General features: G+C 45.6%; 1 protein-coding gene and 1 long non-coding RNA gene across 4 annotated transcripts in view; one reads left to right on the forward strand and one right to left on the reverse strand.

Annotated features, from left to right (window-relative positions):
• SPNS2 (SPNS lysolipid transporter 2, sphingosine-1-phosphate) overlaps positions 1-16,890 on the reverse strand; it is a 132,200-nt gene that overhangs the window by 80,603 nt on the left and 34,707 nt on the right. For all 3 annotated transcript variants that reach the window (XR_010435595.1, XR_010435594.1, XM_064677734.1), the window contains exon 2: positions 15,593-15,658. Coding sequence is in view for 1 of the 3 variants with exons in the window: in XM_064677734.1 (XP_064533804.1) it covers positions 15,593-15,658 (66 nt within the window). In the remaining 2 variants the exon portion in view is untranslated. The remainder of the gene's footprint in view (positions 1-15,592; positions 15,659-16,890) is intronic.
• LOC135425376 (uncharacterized) lies at positions 914-4,435 on the forward strand. Its single transcript, XR_010435577.1, has 3 exons — positions 914-1,069; positions 1,574-1,734; positions 4,112-4,435. It is a non-coding gene; the product is annotated as an uncharacterized LOC135425376 (long non-coding RNA).

Here is a 16,890-nt window from a genome sequence, read left to right on the forward strand (position 1 = left end):
CCCTCCGGCTGGGAGGAGGCTGCTCCCGTTTGCCAGGAGGATGAACCACCTTTACCCAGGGCTCACAGCCAGAGAAAGGTGTCTTAAAAAAGAGTTTAAATAACCACAGAGAGCTTTATTTTGTTCTATTCCCTTCCTCTACTTGAGCCCTTTCTTTTTCCACTGCAATTATGACACCAGGCACTCACGAAACCGCATCCGCAGGAGCCTTTGGAAGCAAAGGTGGGACCTCCTCAAAGGACTGGTCAGACTTTCCCCTGTGCCAGCACAGAGCTCCTGTGACCATCTGGAGAGCAAAATCTAGGTGATGCCGAGGACTGAAAACTAACCTTGCATCTTTTCTGGCAAGTTCCCTGATCCAAGAGCTGGGAAGGCAGCAGGGACCTGCAGCCAGGAGTACAGGAGTTCCCTCAGGGCAGGAACAGGGATGTGCACCTTTGCCCACAAAGCCTTTCCAACCAGGGTGCACTTAAACACACCAAGAAATGACAGCCCAAAGCCGGTAATGCAGAATAATCTAAATCCCTTGATCCCTGAAATCTGCATTGAGCACCATGAATTAGATTTAACGAGCAATAAAATACGTTAAATCTGTTATTCCCATAATAGAATGAAGCATCATTTGTATCTGGCATAAAGAGACAGAGCGTTCCTTGTTTCCAGTTTGAGAGGAGTGTTTTTATCCTAAAATGAGGTTTGGCCACCCTTCTTTACAACTGCACCACTAATCCTGCATCCTTCCTCAACCAGTGCTTTAATTTCAAATAATTATCTGTGGTTGCAGTTTCTGTCTCAAAAGAGAAATGAATCTCAAACCCCACTTCCTGCAGCAATAGGGAGCACAAGAGAGAGGAGACACGTGTGTGGTGCATTGCTAATAAATTCTTTGCTACGTGTTATTTACCAACAGCAGCAGCTTCCTAAGAAAAACAAGGCAGTAGGAAGTGAGTGCTTCCCCTTCTCCTAAGGATGGAATCAAGAGCTCCTCGAGCCACGGGACTCATGGAAACTTGCTGAGGGAGATGTTCATCTGACACACTCTCACCCCAGAGATTTCACCAGACTTCGGGTTGGTTTGGGTCTGTTTTTAAGATGAAATTCCCAAATAAATGACTATTGCAGAGTGGGAATGCCTCGCTGAGCTCTACACACAGCCCCCAGTGGCTGCTGGTTGCATTCACAAAGCAGGAGAAACTGCAGCAACCAACCAAACACTTCCCAAAGAGCCACACAGAGCCAGGCACAGGAGCACTGGCTCACAGTTCCATTGTGGAGCCAGGGATTTGGGACAGGCTGGTGCAGAGATGCTGGTTTTTCCAGCAGTCTTGGTCAGAAAGAGACTCAGCCATCACCTCCCACCAGGGCCACAAGCTCAGGGGGAGGGATTTTGGAGGGATTTTGGAGCTACCAGTCCTGAGGGGGGATGCTGAGGGTGGTGAGGAAAAGCTGCATCAAAGCCTTGCAAATCCAGGGAGCTCTGCCTTGGGAATGGGGAGGGGGACACAGCTCTTGGCTGACATTGTCCCCAGGCAGCCAGTGGGACTGACTGATTTCTTTTTAATTGTTATGGCAGTGCTTTAGGGGGCTGTTGTACCATCTACAGAGGGTTTGGCAAACACGAGCTCCCTCTTTGGAAGGGAAAACGGCCACACTTGGCTTTTAATGATGGAATTGGCTCTCAGCTGTCCCAGCACCAACAGCCTCGGGACAAACATCTCCTCTGGCAGGACACAGGTATGAAATGAGCCTTTGCTCTCAATTTTAATGTCTATCATGGACAGCCACCAGAGTTGTCCTACTGAGAGTTAAAACTGAAGACATCTCTGCAGATTCCAGAGGAATTTCTGGAGCAGGCAGAGCATAAACACAGGCAAATGGACAGGAAACACTTTGGGGTGAATGAGAGACACCCAGGGCACCCCAGATCCTGCTCTGGTGTTATCACTAAGGCACAGGAGCAGGGCACTGATGCCTGGACAGGGAAGGACAAGGGATCCTATTCCCAGCGGGTGTTTGTGCACGTGCAGATAAAAGTGTGTCAGGGTTTGGAGCAAACTCCTTCCACACCATTCTTCTGCAAAATTGCTCCCTTTCCAACTCGAGCCATATGTCTCAAAGAGTGCTTTTAGCTGAGCAGTAAAATGCCATCTTTTAAAATCAGTAAAACTCAATAACGAAGGAAATTACCAATCTGAAGGGAAAAAAATACAGATTCATCTCTGTATTGCAGCTAAATTCCTTCACAGAGGTCAGATCGGAGCTTTCTGAATTTCTAAACAGACTGACTTCACCCTGGTCTCACACTGTCTGCCTCTAGTTATCTGGAGGAAAGCAAACATTTGTCAAATTAAACTGAATTCTAAGGGGTGCAAATATATTATTTCTCATCATGAGATCTCCAAGAGGACACGTGAAATATCTGGTTGTTATTCGCTCTCCCTAAGACTCAGGCAGCACCAGCAAGGGGTTCTGCTCTTAAAATCCTGCCATCTGCAGCCTTATGCTAATTCAATTTTTGAGGAATAGAAATCACCCTGGAACGGGAATATGCCGAAATCCACAGAATATATGGATGTAAAAGCAGTTGTGGGTAATTGCTTCTGCTCGGTGCTAATCCCACAGCATGGGATTGTCTTATTTCCCTCAAAGTTTTTCCTCCAACTCCCCCCCCTCCCAGGAATGTTAGTGCTGTTGACAGCTACACATGTGTTTGTGTGGGAAACACACACATTTCGTAGCACTGCCCACCCAACCCTTACTTCTAGAAAGCTGTTTGCTGCTCACACAGGGAATGTCAGTAGTTTGTCCTGCTCAATTACCTACTTTTTCCTGAGTTGCCTGTGTCTCAGGCAATGGCAGCTCTCACTGCCACCCATTAGGGACTGGACCAAAACTTTACAGAGGAAATGTCTGCAGTGCTGACTGGGTTTCGATTCAGCAGAAAGAGGAGAAAAAAAATCACCTCTTGATGGAATCTCACAGTTTCTCCTTAACAGCCGTGTCCATCTTTCTGCCCCAGGCACTGCCAGCGAATAAATAATAAGTCCCCCAGTAAAATCTCTTTCATGTAGCCTCAGGAGACCACTTCATAAGAACAGGAGAACAATGACAACAGATCAGAAAACCATGTAGTCTTGCATCCTGTCTGTGACAGGGACAGCAACCAGATCCTTCCGAGGAAAGTACACAGAATTCCTACCCAGGCAGCTGAATCACTCACAGACTGCCTTCAGCCCTCCCAAGAATTGTAATGTGTTATCCACATAAAGACCTGCTCTTCCAAGCTCTGGTCCTGACAACACTCCTGGTGACGTTCATTTCCACTCTTCCCTGAGAAGTTTTTGGAGCGTTTTCCAGCCAATGGGCCTCTGCTGATTGTTTCTGCATCGTGAGGAAAACATCAGAGAAACACCCCCCCCACCTTTGCAGGGTGTTCATTACTTCATGTGCTTTTACATTACCCTCCCTTATTATTAAGGACAAGTAAATTAATAACACAGGTGATCCTTAAACCTTCTCCTGTGAGGAGGAAGGGGAGGGTGGGTGTGTGGGACAGTGTGAGTGCAGCAGGGCCAGGGCTGGCCTGGACCAGACATGCTGGCCCAGTGGGGGGGGGGTGTAAAGGCTCTCACTGTCTGGTTTCATTATGAATCACAATTCTCAAAAAAAGCAAGGAAGGAACTGTTTGAGCTCTCACTTACCCTGAACTGATTCTCATTTATTACCCCAGCCATGACACTCACACTGCCACAGCAACCGTGTGTTTAGACACAAACAACTGCAAGGGAGGGGGAACAAACTGCTGAAGCACTGCCCCAGTTGGGTGACCAGCACAGGGAGGGCCAGGCAGGACTCTGGAGCCACCAGGCAGCAGGAGCTGCCTTTGGCAGAAAGCAGGGCTCCAGCCCCCCAGCAGCTGCTGTGCTGCTTTCTCCTGTCAAAGCACACAGGGAACTCCACCTTTTCTCCTGCTGGGGTCTGGCACCAAAACAACAACACATTTATATATACATATATATATAAGTATATATATAAGTATATAGGTGTATATATATAGGAATATATGTATATATATAGTTTGTTTGTTTTGTTTTGTTTTAAAATACAACAGGCTTTCCAGACAACCACCAAACCCCACCGTAACCAGATCCACGAGAGCCAAAGGCATCTGGGAGGTGACCTTAGGACATCCAGAATATCCTCATCTCCCACAGCTTTAGGCTACAGAGGGAGTCTCACCATCATTTAAGCACCAGCAGTCTGAGCACAGGACAGGGGCCATAAATACTTTCTACTTCCCCTCCAATTCCCCACATCAGCACTTAAACAACTCTGCCAGGGAATGGAGCCACGGGCTTATCCATCTATTTTTCCAAATGCCAGCAATATTTTAATAGTCTTTTGTGCCACAAAGTAAATACCAAGAAACATCCCCATCAGCTGTGATTTGTTATTGTGTACTGACCACTGGGACAGGAGCTGAACAACCACAAATAAACACCTACAGTGATGAGCAGCCTTCATCCCACAGCAAAGAGGCATCCCAGTAGGTAGGGAAGCCTCTCACAGCACTCTAAGTGCTATTTGACATAAATTATTTGCTAATTCAATGGTACTGGCAGTGTTTAGAAATGCTTTTGCCTCTTGCAGTTATACTTTTTAATTTAGACAGAGAGCAAGTGTTTCACAGTGGCTGGGTGGCCTTCAGAGAGGGACAAATCCATTTCAGGAAACTGCTGGAATACTGACATATCCCAGTGTTTAACTTGCAATGGTTTGGAAAAGGATCATAACTACACTGGAGAATGAATCTGTGTGTGTCTTACAGTTGTTATTTCTGAGATTATCACCCATGTGTCATTCCTGACTTGGAAAAACACTCCAATGCCAAGTTGAGCTGCAGCTCCTGGAGTGAGCTTTGCAACTGAACCTGCTCCTGTGGGTAAAAGAACACGAGCTCTGTGAAAGATCCCAGGGTTTATCTCAGTTTCAGCAGCCATGGAACTTGACTGGACCCTGGTTTAAATAATCCCTTAGTTTAAATGTCTTCTGCCCAGGATCTTTCTGGGAGAACAAGTACCATTGAAAACAATACCCCCAAATGAATCCTGCAGCGTGCAAAGGTTTGCAAATGCAATTCCCTCCTGCCCTCCTGCACCATCAATGACATCCATGGAAAGAAGTAAAGAAAATGTTTGGGAAATCCAGGCATTGTGAAGGCATTAAAAAAGCCCATTTCAATCAGCTCTAAATATGCAGGAGGTGAGACTGAGGAGTGACCAGTGGCCCATCTGACGTTGGTTTGTGTTCAGTGGCTGTTCCATTCCTCTCCCAAGGGACCACACCACCATAAATGTCTCAGGGGACCAGCTGAGCTTTGCCACCAGCAGTCCTGTACAGCTGAAAACTGAGCCTTGGGGGAAAACTTATGGTGCTGCCAGAATTTTGTCTGGTGACTGGACAAGGAAGTCCAGTTTCTGGATTTTGATCCCATAAAGAACAAGTTCAGTCAAGTACAAACAATGAAAATTAACATGTCCTTTATTTGCAATGCAAACATTCCCTCTGCTCTGTGTGCCATACCCTGTCCAAGTCCCTGGGAGGTGCCACATCAGCAGCTGGTAGGAACATCTCACTGGGGAGCTTTCAGTGAAAACTCAACATCCATTGTATAATATCCTGTATTATTAACTGTGCTGCCATAAAACATCCTCTGTGAGAACAAGGACAACTTGGGACAAGTTGCTTTTCAGGAAAATCTGTTCTCCCTCTAATTTTTTCCAGAAATATACGTTCTTTTAATATTTTTTCTTTGACTTGCTACCCTTTCCCCCCAGTAGGGCATATTTAAGTGTCATACTCTCTAATAGTTTTCCCTACTATTACATCCATGGGTTTCAAAGCAGCTGCCACGCAGCCAAAAAGCTGGAAGTAACTGAAGGCTTTGGATGGGTAAAGCAGAAATGAAACCACCTGCATTTTTTTAAGACTTTTACAAGAAATGCAACCCAACAAACCCTTAGGGACAGACTCTCTTTTGGTACCTCAGATTTACACACCCCAGCAGTGCACCCAGGAGCCCCTGCCCAGGGACATCGTGGGATGGGGGAAGATGTTGATTTAAAAACAAAACAGGGGCTGGGGGGAACTAAACCAGCAAAAATGATGAGCCATTTTCATGCTCCTGTTCTGCAATTTTACCTTCAAGGAAATGGGTTTATCTGGTCAAACACCTGCGTGGTTCTCACCATAACAGCTGTTTACATCAGCCCTCCTGAGCTAATATGTATTTTTACTATCAGGTTTTTTCAAAGATCCTCAATGCAATCACTAATTTTGAGCTTGCAATTCACTCCAGGAGCAGATTTTTCTGGTAGAATTAGTGCCACTTAACTACTTTGATTTGCAGGCACCATTAGTAAGTTAAGCATTTATACACCCCAAACTACACCTGTAAAATTGAAGGCTGCTATTCAAAACAGGCCATATGCTTAAACTGAATGTAGCCCAGTCAAATCTTATTTTTCTTTTTTTGGTTTTTTGTGTTTTTTTTGGTGGTAAAGTTATTCTTTAACTCACCCATCTTTCTTACATGACTCATTCTAGTCACAGGGGCTCTCATGAAATAGTGCCTTTGTCAGATCTTGTCAATGATTTCCAGTGCTCAAAAGGTGTGGCCAAGGCTACTAAGGCAATTTTATTGTTATTTATGTTGCCAGGTAGGTTGGACAAAAAGCACAGGATGCTGAAGACACAAGCACAGAGCTCACAACTAACACCATCAACTGCTGAGTGACCAGGACCACTCACATCCCAGGGTGGACAAACCCAGGAGCTGTGATGACAGCAGAATTAAAAACAAGTATTTGAGAGCATATTTCAAACACCCTTCAAGGAAAACAAAACAAATCCAACTCAACCCCAGACAGACAAATCCCGTGCTGGAAATGTCACTGTGTAACTCTTACCAAGGTGGGTTTAACAAGGATCCATCACAGGGTAGGTGACCACGTTGCCTCTACAAACTGATGATCTAGAGAAGGAAGGGAGCAGGGAAAAGAGCCAGAGGAGAGCCCACCCTGGCCAGTGCTGGCAGCAGAACACTCTCAGGCACACGGGGGGATTCTTGGGGTTGTTCTGTGCAGGGCCACGAGCTGGATCTGATGATCCTTGTGGGTCCCTTCCAGCTCAGGACACTCTGCAATTCTATAAGTTGTAAATACAAATCAAAGCTCAAACTGCTTTACCTGCACTGCCTCCCTAATTCACTTCCAAGCTCACCCCAATAGGAATTTATTGTAGCCATCCATTTAAAATTAGTGCAGCTCCAAATAAGCAAGTCAGTGGAACTCCTTAGTTCTTTAAGGCAACTTTTTGCAGGAAAAGTGTATTAAAATTAATGTTCTCACTTCAACACTACTGTCCCACAGGGGAATAAATTAGGGTTGCCACATATCCAGTTCAGCTCAACTCCAAGGAAGGAGGAGAATGATGCAGTAGGAGAATATGTAAAATAAATCTTCCTTCTGGAAACATCAGTGGACAAAAAGGTTGGAAGGAGGAAATGGTTAAAACTGCCCAAATGTTTAATTAGGAATAGCCTGATGTATAACTGAGCAGGGGAATAAAAGAAGTCAGGACTGAGCTTTCCCTAGAAATATCCAAAGCACTTCCTTGCTTGCAGCAGCAAAGAACACAAGGATGTGTGTGAACCCCTCCTCCTTCTACCATCCTGTCAAATAACTGGTTTTCACCTGAGATTTAAACACCTGAGCTGTCCTCAGTCATTTGACTAAACCTTGGAACAACTAAAGAGAGTTTTAGCAAAAACTGTTCACGTGCGTTTCCATTTTTTGATAGAACTGACTCTGAGTTGGGGTAAGGAGTGGATTGTGGTCAGCAATATTTTCTCTCCAAAACCAAGTTCCCTGCTTAATTTAAGCAGAAAATGGGTCTTTGCTCTACAATCTCACATCAGCACACAGGGAACACCCTGGAATATGTGCATGGACTGGGGGCAAGGGGAGATCTCTTCTGAACTGGTGCAACAATACACCATTCATGCAGCTCAGGCTTACTTGTGCTAATTGGAATCTAGTTCTGCAGGCTGCTCACCCTGCCAACACCACGAGGAATGTTCACTTTTTACAGAAGTGATGCCCTGGAATTCATTTGCAAAGCCAGGTACAGGTGACAAATGAGTCATGCTCAGGAGTGTGTGGGTCTAAATATGGGAATCACTGCAGCCCCTGCTGACATGTTGTTCCTTCTGCCAAGGCTGTGGTTCCCAAAATTGTGGTCCACCAGGTAACAGCAAGTTCTTTGCAGCCAGACATGTAGCAGTGTTACTTTTTTAGTGGTCTGATGATAAATCACTGTACAAATTTGCTTGTAGGGATGCAGAGTAGTCTGGTACAAAATGTTTGAGAAGCACTGGTTTGGAGGAAAAGCCACCTGGAACTCCAGATGGGATGTTAGAGAAGCAAAACAATTGCATGGACTGGTCCAGGACCCCAACATTCCCACTACTACAAATACACCCTGGTACTTCCAGAGTCTTTTGGAAACTTCCTCTCTTACAGCAACTCACCCCATACCTTCCCTGCATTGCCAGACAGCACCTTCAGTGCTCCAGAGCTTCTTCACACCCTGTCAAGACTATCTGGGTTATCCAAATGATCTCTCTCTCAAATCCAACACCTCCTCCAACAGCAGTGCTTCCAACAGTCCTGTGTTACCTTGGAAATCTCCCAGGGCACACAGACCAAGCCTGGCCTGTGTATCACCTGATCTCACCCTGTGCCAGCAGGGCTGCCCACACTTCTCATGTGGGACATTGCCCTGCACAGCTGCAGGTCCCTGCTCTAAGAGAATGAGAGTTCTTCAGGGGTGGGAGGCAAGACAAAACCAAAGCAAGCTTGAAATAAATCTTCTAAGAGAGAACCCTTCTGGCTCCCCTGGGATGAAGCATATTAAATATGCTATAAAAGTGTACTATAACAGTTAGTTCTGTTTCCTCACCCCTGGTTCACAGAAGACCCTGATCCAACTTCCCTTAAGGTCAAAGGCAGAAAATCTTCCCCTCTGGGCTAACACTTACCTTTGAATTGGGTATCAGTAGCAACTGTATGCACAGATCTAGATCAGGGTATAGAGGAGAAATCCAGGGCTCCTCCTGATTCAGAACACACACAAACACTCCCCTGGTCACCACACTTGAAAATTAAACTTAACAGGCTCAGTGAAAGGCAAGAATTAAAGCTAAGCAGGTTTTCCACTTCTTACCAAAAGCTTTTAGTGCCACTGCAGAGGAGGAGGAGGAAAAAAGTAGCCTCCTTGTAAGGTTTGGAAGGTAAGTACACACTTCCCTTCCACAAACTGGTAGTCATTAAATATCTGATAACAGGTAATGTAACTCAAATGTTACATCCCTCATCCAATATTCCAAACATGGTGGTAATGAAAAAAGTCAAGGCAGCCCTTCTGAACTATTTGTGCATGAAACACAACACAGTGCAGATACCAACTACATGAGACTGCACAGCTGGTAGGAAGAGGAAGGTATTGCTTCAAAGAATTGCACAATGCCAACAAAAATGCCATCTTCCACTACACAGAGCTTGAATGGAATTCTGAGGTTTGAGGAACATGTCTGGGGAGATGGACAGGCTGTGTTAGAAGCTGTTCAGTCTCTGTTGGAACAATAACTACTTCTCTAAAATCTGTGGGAAATCTTTCCCCTCGTTATTCTAATAAATTACAGAAGTGAAGATGACCTTGGCAAGAGGTGCCTGAACTACAGCCTGAAGGGAACCAGGGCAGTGTCTGCTGACAGAACAGACCTGCCACGGGCAGCACAAGTGCAAGGCTCACTTGCCACAACCAACCCAAGCCCCTGCCCTGTCTGGAAGGCCAAAAGGACAGACCCTCCTTCTGCAAAGCAGAAGAGGGGATGGGAAAATGAATTGTCACCTCGTGTTAGTGGCCATGCAGCATCATAAAATGAAGGTATTGCTGAAGACAAGGCCATCTGCAGTTTCCCTGTTCTGTAGATGATGAACCTGCACTCACCTGCTGACACGGGAAACACAAAATGCAACCCTGGCTGCAGCATTTCTCTCCCCTCAGCAGGAAGCAAGGACACCTTCCCTCCCTTCCCTGCCCCTTCTCCCCCCACAAGGATTATTTCCTTGGCAATCCAGGGCTGCCCACTGAGAGTGCAGGATGCAAGTGGCACTTTTATAGTCTGGTCTTGGTGCGTGGGGGACTGGGCTGGGGCACAGACACATTTTCCTGTGACCTGCTCACTGATTCAAGAAAATACTTTCACTCTTGATTGCAGAGGCTTAACTGCCTTCATGAATCAGCCCCTCAGATTGCTGTGACCTCTTAGTGTACCAGACACTGTTCTAGCACACAGGAATAAAGGACTGTTGGAACTTGCAAAGGACTTAGATGGGAAATAATCAGGCTCTGGACTATCTCAGCTCACTCTAGCAAAATAGGTAAAAGCCAACACTTGTCACAAGATTAATCACAAGAGCCCTGCTTTTCTTCTTTATTGCTGAAACTGTCCCTATTTAATCCCTAGATCACCAGTATCCTACAGGAAGCTGAGGAAGTTCAGGAAAAAAAATGACACAAAATCAGATACAGAAAGAGAATTGGGTAAAAAGGCTTTGTTGATATGACTCAGAGGATCTCCTGGCAAAAAGAGGACTCCACCTTGTCCTGAGATTCTGAGCTCCAGATTGCCAGAGAATTAATTCCTGGATTTAGGAATGTTGAGTGTGGTTGGAAGGAGGGAAGATGACAGTGGGTAGGACAGGGTGGTCCAAACCATCTGAAGTCCTAAGTCAAGAAGAGCAATCACAAAGCATTCTGTCTCCCCTCCTGGACTGGACACCTGAGGTACCAGCACCCTGGGAGGGGCTTGGGGTAAGAACTCATTCACTCAGAATGAAAGCCCACAAATTTTAAATAGAAAACAATGTGTCTAGAATATGATTTCTGCTGTTCTAGTGAGAAGTTAAGCAGGAAGTGAAAGATGAAGATGTGATTCAGTTCTGCACAGCACAGCTGAGGAGCAAGGCAGCATCTATTCAGGTAAAAGCAGATGGTAGAAAAGAAATGTGCAGCACCTGCAACTCTAATCTACACAAACTCAAAGGCAGCCTCCAGAGGGGGTGGTCTGTGTGGAATAAATAGAAATGTTAGAGCATCATAAGCCAATGACAAGAAGATGGGAGTCAAAGGAATTGAATTCAGCAAGTCTGATTTATCCCACCACTGCCCTCCCACTATTTCAAGCCCCCTTCTCACTGCACGAGCTCGGTGGGTACAACCACAACACACCAGAGCCCATCAGGTGTCTGATTTGCAGGGTTGCAATCTACTACAAGGTTACACCAGGGCAACCCAGGGAGACAGAAGGTTTCACTTTTCAAATCCACAGAGGTTTTAGCTGGAATTGACCCTTACAGGAAAAGTGAGCTCCCAACGAGACTTAAGGAAGTACCTGGCATTGAGAGGCTTCCAGGGAAACCAGGGGCTGAAAGGCATCTGGGGGAGTGCCCATCTCTGCTTGGGAGGAGAGATAAGTTCCTTCAGAGCCCCCATTATCTAGGATTATTCACCTTTAATGAGTCCTCCCATCTCCCTCACTCCCTGACCTTTCCTGGCATGTGACCTCGTGCTACACACTTTTGTCACCAGGGTTTCCTCTGGTGACACCCCTTTGCTCCTTCTGAAGACAGACACTTTCTCTGTCTGCATTTCCATGGAATCCCTGCCGTGCCCTCCCTTTGATGCCTCTCAGTTTGCACTTGCAGAAGTCCCTGAGCTGGAGGATTCAGGTGCCCACCAAGGAGGACAAACCCCTGGGGCTGAGCACTGCCCTGGCTGAACGCTCCGTGTTCAGGAACCGGCCCACAGTTCTCCCCCTGGCTCTGCCTCACACCTGCTGAGCCACTTTGGGCCATTTCTCCCCTCTGGCTTTCTTGGTTTCCCCATCTGTAGAAAAGGGCCAGCCTCATTATCCACCCCCCCACCCTCCAGTATAAAACATCCTGAGATCTTTGGAAGACAAACTGCACTGCGAGCCAGGCACTACTGTTATTAGGGCTCTGGGGTGGCACAGGGACACTGGCAAGAGACACAAAAGCAACATAAATCCAAGGGCAAGGAGAGCAGACAGAGCAATAAAGCACAAAAAATGAAGAAAGAAGGGGAAAAAAAATCTAGTGAAAGCCAGAGTACAGCACTGGGATATTACTCTCATGGCCTAAGTATCTATGGAAGGATAACACTATTTTGAAGCAGTTTTAACAAAATCCAGTTGTCCACCTTCTCAGTCTTTGTGTTCCTAGAGGCCTGTAGTTCTGTAGCTGCTCCCACCTAACTCCACACACAGAAAAGTCTTTTGGGATGGTCTGGTCTATAAATATATTGACTGCCTACAGCTCAAGGAGGCAAAGAGATGCTCTATCACCTTCTAAGATCAGTCAGGATTATCCAGTAAGCACAAAAAAAGCTTGGCTGCAGACCTGATGGGCAGTGAACTAAACCAGTATTTCTATAACTGCATAGGTAGTGCTCTGAAAAGGAAGATCAGCACAGAATTACTGCATCAGCCAGAGCTGAGTGAGGCTGGAACCAACCCATTCTGTGTGTGTTACTCTACAGTGCTCCTGAGCAAGCAGCACTTGTGCTCCATCTGTCAGTGTGTCCTCTGCTGTCACAGGATCCTTGCTGCTCACACCACCACCTCCTGCTCCTTTCCATTAGGGATGAGGCTGGAGTGTCCAGGGATTTTTCTGTACAGGGAGTTACAGTGTCCCTCCAACCAGTTTTCATCATATCTCTTGGGCAAAGAGCCACTTGTATCTCAGGATTAATGTAAAAGAAGACAAAAATTCAAACTGTGTCTTTGCAATTCCTAAGGAACCAGTCCCCTTTGCTCTCCAGAAAGCATCAGGAGCTGAGAGTGTATGGATTGGCTTTTGAATGTTTGGAGGGAGAGAGGTACCAGACTGGCTGTACCTGCAAGGAATGGGGTATGGGATGAGCAGAGGGTCAAACACTGCCTTTGGGGATTTCTTTCCCCCTTGCTGTTTGACTTTTCAGAATCATCTCCTCCTAAAAAACGGGTGCAACTTTGTTTCTCAGTTAAAAGGATTTTTTAAATTATTTATTTTAAAGCCTGTTTGATAAATGGTATGAACTGCCAGCAAATACTACATTTCACTCCCCCTCATTAACATTGTAAATTAATTTAGGACTCATTTAGATGCAGGATTAACAACCTGAGGACTCACCCACTCTTTATTCAGAGGGCATCCTCAGGATGAGCAGAGTTTTGTCTCACATCACTCAGTCAGTTCAGCAGGACCATCTCTGGGGAAGCAAATGGTATTTGTGTCCCTGCTTGCAAAGGAGCTGCTCAAGGTTAAGGCAGAGGTGTGGGAGACACCAGTCCTGGCCCCAGCCCTGCTCCAGGTCCCTCTGCCACCCTGGGCAAGTGCTTTTACACTCTGCACCCATTTTCCCTGATTTGCACTTTGAGAGAGGTCAGACTTGGAGAACAGAGTAAAGATTAAAAGCAGTGTTTGTGGTGGTGTAGGGCAGCATCTTTTATTTCTCCAGGGTTAAGGGAACCTGGGCCATGGGCCAGCTGCCAACACAGAAATGTGCTAAGCTGAGTAATACATTTAATACATTTTCAGATGTGTGCCCCTACCCTCACTCTTATGTGAAATGGTGCTTTATTTTGTGAGCACTCTTTTCCTCTGATGGCACTGTGATTAGGGCATTATTATCTATATTGCAGGAGCAAAGTCAAGCCCTCAGTTTTCAGATCAGAAAAAAACACACCCATCAAGAGAAAATACTGCTTTCCTTAAAGCAACAATTATCAGTCAGAAAACTCTTGACACACTCAAGAGCAATCCTGCAATATCTCAGTGATGCTGTTTTCAGATGCCCTGTGTGTTTGCTGGAGAAATAAATAACATTTCTTGCAATTAACAAATGAATGCCCTGTTGAAGCTTAGCTTTTACTAGCTGTCCATAAATCATCTGCAGCAGCACCTCATCCACTGAGGGGAATGAAGATTAAATACAAGCTTTGGCAAGTGTCCTTTTACCACCAGAATATTTTCTTGCAGGCACTTTGTGTCCAACGCTACGTTGAGGACCCGTTCCTCTGAGCACAATAAATAAACACAAATGATTGCTGCAGAAAGGAGCCTGACAGACAAGCAGTGCCACTTTGGGCAGAACTGATTGATGCTCCTCAGAATCAGTGACACTTGTACAGCTCAGCCCGTCCTGGCCACGTGCTGCACACACCAGCTCAGCTGAGCTCTGCCCACAGGGGCAGCACTTGGGCAGGTTTAACACAAACTGGTATTAGTTGCTTGTGTCACAACATTCCCAAGAAGCTGCAGCCACAGATGAGGACCCTGCTGTGCTGTGGAGGAGATGCTGCAGTGCTTCCCTTAGCTTGAAATCAAAGACCAATTGATGGAGCTCCAGAACCTTCTCACCTCTGGTGTGATCTTAAAGAATGAAGGATTTTATACAGTCCAGTGTTTGCCACAGTTCCACAGACAAGCTCCTGACAGCAATTTGGTATCCACTGTGATAGCATGGGAAAACCTGTCTTTCTGGCACACTGTTCAAAACCTGATTGAATTCTCCTTTTTTTTAGAGATGTAATTGTTCCAGAGTGGTTCCCTCAGACAGACAACAGTGACAAGACAACCACAGCACCACAAATCTGAGACTCCAACTAATAATTCTGCAGGAGGTTTCCAAACCAGACTGTTTCCTTAAAATACTGCATTTCCTCTCTGGCTACTCCTTTCAGCTCTCCATAAGGATCAAATGTGCTGCCAAGAGACAGCACTCAGTGTCATCACACCCAGCACAGGGACACAGCCACTCCTCCAGCCACCTCAGCACCAGAGGCCAGAGAAGCTGGGTGTGTCCTGGGGTTGTGCAGCTCTGTCTGCAGGGCTCTGTGACATTAAAATCCCTGGACATCAGAACTGCAATAATCCTTCCTTAACCACAACCAGAGACATGTCTGCAGGCAACAGCACCCAAGGGCAGTTGTTAATCCATGAGTTCCCATGGATGCAGTGACTGTTAGCCCTGCCTGCAGCTTTCAGCCTCAGGTACTTGTCCTGATGAGTTTGATATTTTCAGGCCACTGTCCATTCAGCAGATTCTCTGTAGAGCACGTGAAGGGCATCATATATCACACTCTTTACCACCCTAAAGCAGTGAGAACAACAGGATCCTGCTGTTGGTTTCTCATTTCTAGGGGAAGTAGCCATCTCCTAGTTGAATTTAGTTGTCAAATAATATAATTAGGTTTGTTTGCTTTTGGCCCATTCTACACTCAAGTCATCCTGAGCCCCCACCTCCTGCCCAGCAGCAAATCAAAGCCAAAAAAACCCCTCATGTTCATTCACCTTCCTAGTAAGAGTGTATTTATTCACCTTCCCAGTAAGAGTAAATTCCACAACCAAGAGACACAGATAGGAATCCATAAGCACCCTTTGGAGAAGAGGACACTCACTCTTACCTGTCTGTAACAAACCAGCCCCGCTGTCTTTGACTCCAAAGTGCTGCTGGATGTCCAATAACACACCTACAAGGAAAACAGAGAGCTTTAAATACCAAGATTTCAGACACATAGCTTCCAAAGTTTGCACACTGGCTTCTTCCTTACACATGCACACTCAGTAATTTTGGGCAATTACAAGAAAAACACAGGTAGGCAGATACAAGATCATACAATGAGTTTGGGAATTAAATTCTCACGAATGAGAAACTGGTCTTTCCTTTCTACTTAAATAAGAGCAGAGCTTTCTTTTTGTGTGTTTTCTGCAGAATCCAGACCCATTGCTTCTGTTATTTGTCAGAAATCCAGGGAAACTGATTCTGCACCTTCAAATGGTTTGACAAGACCGACTGAATCCAAGACAAGTTTTAACACATCTCTGTTGGAAGGAGATATGATACATTGATAGGAGCAATGATGGAAGTTTTCGTATTTAACTAGTTCTGGGGAGTTCTTACTTTCAAAACAAATGCAGCAAATAAATTTAAAAGAGCTTAGTAAAAGTGATCAGATGTTTAACTTCAAAGCAGCCACACAGAGAATCAAATCAGGTTCTTCTCTTCCCTGAATCCCCAATATATTAACTGGCACAAGCAAAATCAACAGGTTTTGCAGTATTCACACATTCAGTGAGATGTGATGGTTTTGTTTCAAACATATTAACACATGTAACATCAGGTATATAGGAACAGCCCTGCTTTTGTAACCAACTACAACAGAAAAACCCACAGGAGAGCTTTGGTAGCTCATCCTGGGGGCCACCTTTGCCAAGCTGTTCATGGCCCAGTTGTCTCAGATGCAGATCCACAGGCCTGGATGTTTCTCTGTGGTCTAAATAAACTGCATCTGACTCCCTGGGTCTGGAACAGGCACTGTTGCTCTCTGAATATCTGGGACTTCCTTATTTAGGCTCCTGTTCTTCCCCAAACCGGAGGATACGCAAATAAAAACAGGCCAAGAAACACCATTCTCTAACGACACTGATCATCTATAAAAGTTCACCTCCAGCTCAAATTCTGATCCAGGGCTTTATCCAAAGTGTTTCTGCTCATCACTGCAGGTCACAGGAATCAACTGAGCATCAACCTGAACTCACTCACCACAAATATCTTGTCTTTTGGGACTGCCAGGATCACACTTAATGACAAACACCCAGAGATAAAACACCCAGAGATAACTATTCCCAGAAGACATGTGAGACAATGCCAAGAAAACAGTCATAAATTAAAGGTACTAAAGGGGAAAAAAAATGGAGAGAA

This window comes from Pseudopipra pipra, chromosome 21 (genome assembly GCF_036250125.1).
Source record: "Pseudopipra pipra isolate bDixPip1 chromosome 21, bDixPip1.hap1, whole genome shotgun sequence".
Classification (NCBI taxonomy): domain Eukaryota; kingdom Metazoa; phylum Chordata; class Aves; order Passeriformes; family Pipridae; genus Pseudopipra; species Pseudopipra pipra.